Below are 4,208 nucleotides of genomic sequence, written 5' to 3' on the forward strand. Positions count from 1 at the left end.
TTTATAAATCAGCACTAGAAGCATCCTTAAGGATCTTCTGGAATAGGAGTCCACTAGATAGGAGAAGAACAGTGAAGTAGCAAGCTTTTTCCTGACCATATTAGTTGTATCCCTTATTTCTTTTCTTTTTTTGATCCTCACCCAAGGATATGCTTACTGATTTTAGAGAGAAAGGAAGGGGGCAGGAGAGAAACGTGCTCCTGACTGGGAATCGAACCCTCAACCTTACGGTGCACAAGACAACACTCCAACCGAATAAGTAACCTGGGCAGGGAGGTTGTGTCCCTTCTTTCACCATTGACGTGGAAGAATATTTCTCTTGCCCATAAATAAATATTCAATCACTTTTCTGAAAACTCAGGGCCCTTTCTCTGTAGCCTAAAATAACAGTTCTCCAATTGTTAAAAATATAGTTGTCATGTTCTTGATTGAGGTGGTTGTTACATGAATGTATACATTTGTCAAAAATCATCAGCCTCGTCCAGCTGGTGTGGCCCACTGGTTGAGCGTTGACCCATACACCCAGAAGTTGCTGGTTCAATTCCCCATCAGGTCACATGCGGACTTGACCCTCAGTAGGGAGTGTGCAGGAGACAGCCAATTGATGTTTCTCATCGATGTTCCTCTCTCTCTCCCTTCTTCTCTGAAATAAATAAAAATATACTTTCAAAAAAGAAATTTTCCAGCATATTAACAAGTCACTTAATCACCACATCGTATTTTCAGATACTAGGTAATTTTTCTCCACACATTTTCATTATTCCATGTTTCAGAAAGACAATAAATATATTAATTTCCTTTTAACTCTACATGGGAAAAACAATAGCACAGGTATGACAATAAGGGGCAACTGCCTTTAGGCCTCAAGGTGGAGGTAACAGAGCAGTGGGGACTGTGGCAAACCAGAACACCATTCCCCATCTGAAGGGGAAAGTTGCTGTGCAGCTCCAGCCCACTGTTGCCCTGTGGGAGAGCTGGTCCTACATTGCCATACTTTCCCATTTTTAAGAGAATCTGGAAATAGAAAATTTTATGTGAAAGCTCTCAATTTTTATATGTTGGCAACCAGTTCAAATTGCTCTAAAATACTGTAAAGGCCAACAGGATGATGGAAATGAAAAGACAGCTAACCTGATGAATCTGGCCTGACCCAGTGTCATTATCTGACCCAAACAAAACCTTCTTATGGGAAGATTGACGCCCAAAGAAAGGAAACACTCCCAAATCATGAGGTAAGTCTGGGCTGGACAGGACTTAAAACCCAAGTCCCTGGGTTTCCAGGCAGAAGCTTTCCCCACAAGGCAAACAGAGGTAGTTTCTTTGTCTCTCATCTAGTGCTTCATGTTTTAGTTCCTGATTGACCAAATATACATGACTTGTGTATGAAAGCTTTAGCCTTAGGTCAAGTTCAAGCCAGTGTGATATGCCCAATGTTGTGCAGAATTTGCATGCATCCTACCCTTATTTATAATAACACCAATAGGCATCCCTGTTTTGAGCACTAAATTTGTGCCAAGCTCAATAATAGGTGCTTTACTCACATCATAGCATTCAGTCCTGTGATAATCTCATGATTTAGGTACCACTATTACCTCCGTTTTACAGATGAGGAAACTGAGGCTTAGCAAGTAAAATGACTTGCTCAAAGCCATAGTCCCACATATTTACAGCTCCAAAGGTGATGGCCTTAACCACTGGGCTGGACTATCTTTATTCATTCATTCATTCAGTGAAATAGTTACAATGTGCTGGTGCCAGCTGCTGAGCCAGGAGTTATGGGGGAATACAACTTCATAGAGCCAAGTTCCAGTCTAAAACCCTGAGGCTGAGGTTAACTGAGTCCACATTCAACCCACATTCTATTCTTCTGATTCAAAATAACAGGTAGTTCTTGAAACACATAGATGATTGGGCCATGTAATTTACACTTTAACAACGTTGATTTGAAAATTAGCAGTAGCAACCACCTCTAGATGTTTAGGGGTCCTGCTCAAATTAAAAGATTGTGACAATGCCAACATATTAGTAGACCAGGTTTCCTGAAGACCAGACCCTCATGGTGTAGGAGGAAGACAATGGTCTTGACTGCTAGGACAAAGGGTTCGGATGCTACCTGAACTCAATGGGCAGGCAGAACCTAGAGACATGAAGAGAATTGTGCTTTAGGCAGCTTGTGCACCGTGGTTCTACAAGAAGAGACGGAATTTGCATATGATGCATGCAAATTCTACACAACAGTCTAACAATGCACAAACCTCCATGGACTCCTCCACTTCATTCTGCTTTAAACTACTGTGGAGGCTATTACATGGAAAAAAAAGAGGGATAAATAATAGTTATTTCAGGGTACATTCAGCAAGCATGAGGCTTAAATACCCAGATGTCTTTGGTTTAAGCAAGTTTCCAGCAGGTTCTTCAAAAATGGTAGTATGATGGAGAGGACTTTTCAAGGTTCAAATCCCAGTTCTTCAACATTCTAGCCTTGTACTTTGGACAATTCATAAATCTCAGGGCCTCAATTTACTGATTTGCAAATGGGTATAATAATATCTACCTTCTAATGCCCTTGGGAGGGAGAACTAAATGGTATAATATATAGAAAGCACTTGGTAAGTGGTACATGTGCAATGTTTATTTCTTTCCTTTGTTTTCTTCTAGCTACAAGTGGTGCAGTGTTAAACCTCCCAATGGTGTTCTGAGAGCATTGTAAATTCAACTGGGTTGAATAAGAGGGAAGAACATTTGCCTGGACACAGCCCTAGTCCCAAGAAAGCTGGACGTCGATGAACAATTCCCTTTTCTCTCTGGTTTCGGCTCCTCCCCTATAAATAGGGATGGCCCTCTTTGTCCACCTTACAGAAAGGTTTGTAGGTATGTTGAACAAACTTAAGAGAGTCTGGAGGCTTTGGCTAGAAATGAAGATAAAGGTTTATTCAAGGATCTTAGAATACACAAACTGGAAACGGAGCTAGGCAAAACCCCAGAAGTGTTCCAGAGAAGAAAGAAAAGTTCTTATAGTAAAAAGGACATTCTTGAGAATTAGCAGCCCTGTATTCTTAGCCCTAGGACTGGTCCAGGAGAGTTATTAGTCAGATGTCACAAAGTCCGGATACGTGAGTCCTGGGGTAATCAGAGGGTTATATGGAGGCCTGGTGCATGTCCAGATGGATGTCCAGGACTTGACACAGGACTGGAAAGTTAAAAGAGTAAGTTACCAGGCTAGTTAGAACAAGAATAGTCTTTCCTCACCCTCAACCTTCATAATGTTAATAATTTTAGCAGCTTGGTTAAAGTGACTCCATTTTATATACCCCCTATCTTCACCCTTTCCTCTGGTGTAGGGCTGTGAAAATTCTTACAAAACAGTGCACCCAGTTGCACTATTGCTAAACTCATCACCTGTTTGCGGAATATTTTCCTGTTTCCAGCTCTGACTTCTCCCATAGGACTGTATGTCAGCGGGAATGGAGTCTGACCCTGCCTCCAGAACCTAACACAGTTACCTGGCTCAGTGACTGGTTCTCGGACTGAAGCGTCGCTCCGGTGTAACTAAGTTGAATTAAAATTCTTTGTAAATCAGTGATCACCGCGGGGGTTACGGAGAGAATCCAGAATAAAGGAATCTATCGCATTTAGAAACTATCACTCCTTGGTTCGTGGTGATAGGCCATCATTTTAACATATCTTCGTTTTCCTACTTACACTGTGCTATTGTGGGAAATTCTTTTCTTTTATTTTTTTTCATGTTCATTGATTTAAAAGATATACATATTTACCTCTCCCTAAAGTTTGGTTTCTTGACTTTCCTTCGCGATTGGCTGCAGAGCATCTTAATGTGATTGGCTAAAGCATCTGCCCATTACCTTTCCCGTGCGGCGACGGAGGAAATGGAAAAAAATAGTGTTTCAAATATATTTTATTGGCTCCCGTGTAGAGACGTAGAGCTAGAACTTGGGTACTGCCAAAATATGATTGGTTTTTATGTCCGTCAGTCACACTGCCGGAAGCCCATGCTATTGCCCGGCTGGAGGGAGGGGCTTGGGCTGGAAGGGTTTTCATTGGTTCGGAGCGCTCAGCTCGCGACGCGAGCCCGTACCCGCTCGGTTGCCGTGGTTGCAGGTCGGACCACCCGCTCGCCCGCTGACAGCGAGGCTTCGGGAGAAGGGAAGTGGGTCGGTTGGTCGGTCCGGAACGAGGCTCCGGCAGCC

At 42.6% G+C, this 4,208-nt stretch overlaps 1 protein-coding gene across 1 annotated transcript in view; it reads left to right on the forward strand.

Annotated features, from left to right (window-relative positions):
• The first annotated feature begins 2,834 nt into the window (after positions 1-2,834).
• The window catches only part of ANKRD54 (ankyrin repeat domain 54), a 27,049-nt gene continuing 25,675 nt past the window's right edge, over positions 2,835-4,208 (forward strand). Inside the window, exon 1 of the mRNA XM_006757443.2 lies at positions 2,835-2,871. Within this exon, the coding sequence (XP_006757506.1) occupies positions 2,835-2,871 (37 nt within the window). The remainder of the gene's footprint in view (positions 2,872-4,208) is intronic.

Source organism: Myotis davidii, unplaced genomic scaffold (assembly GCF_000327345.1).
Source record: "Myotis davidii unplaced genomic scaffold, ASM32734v1 scaffold514, whole genome shotgun sequence".
NCBI lineage: Eukaryota > Metazoa > Chordata > Mammalia > Chiroptera > Vespertilionidae > Myotis > Myotis davidii.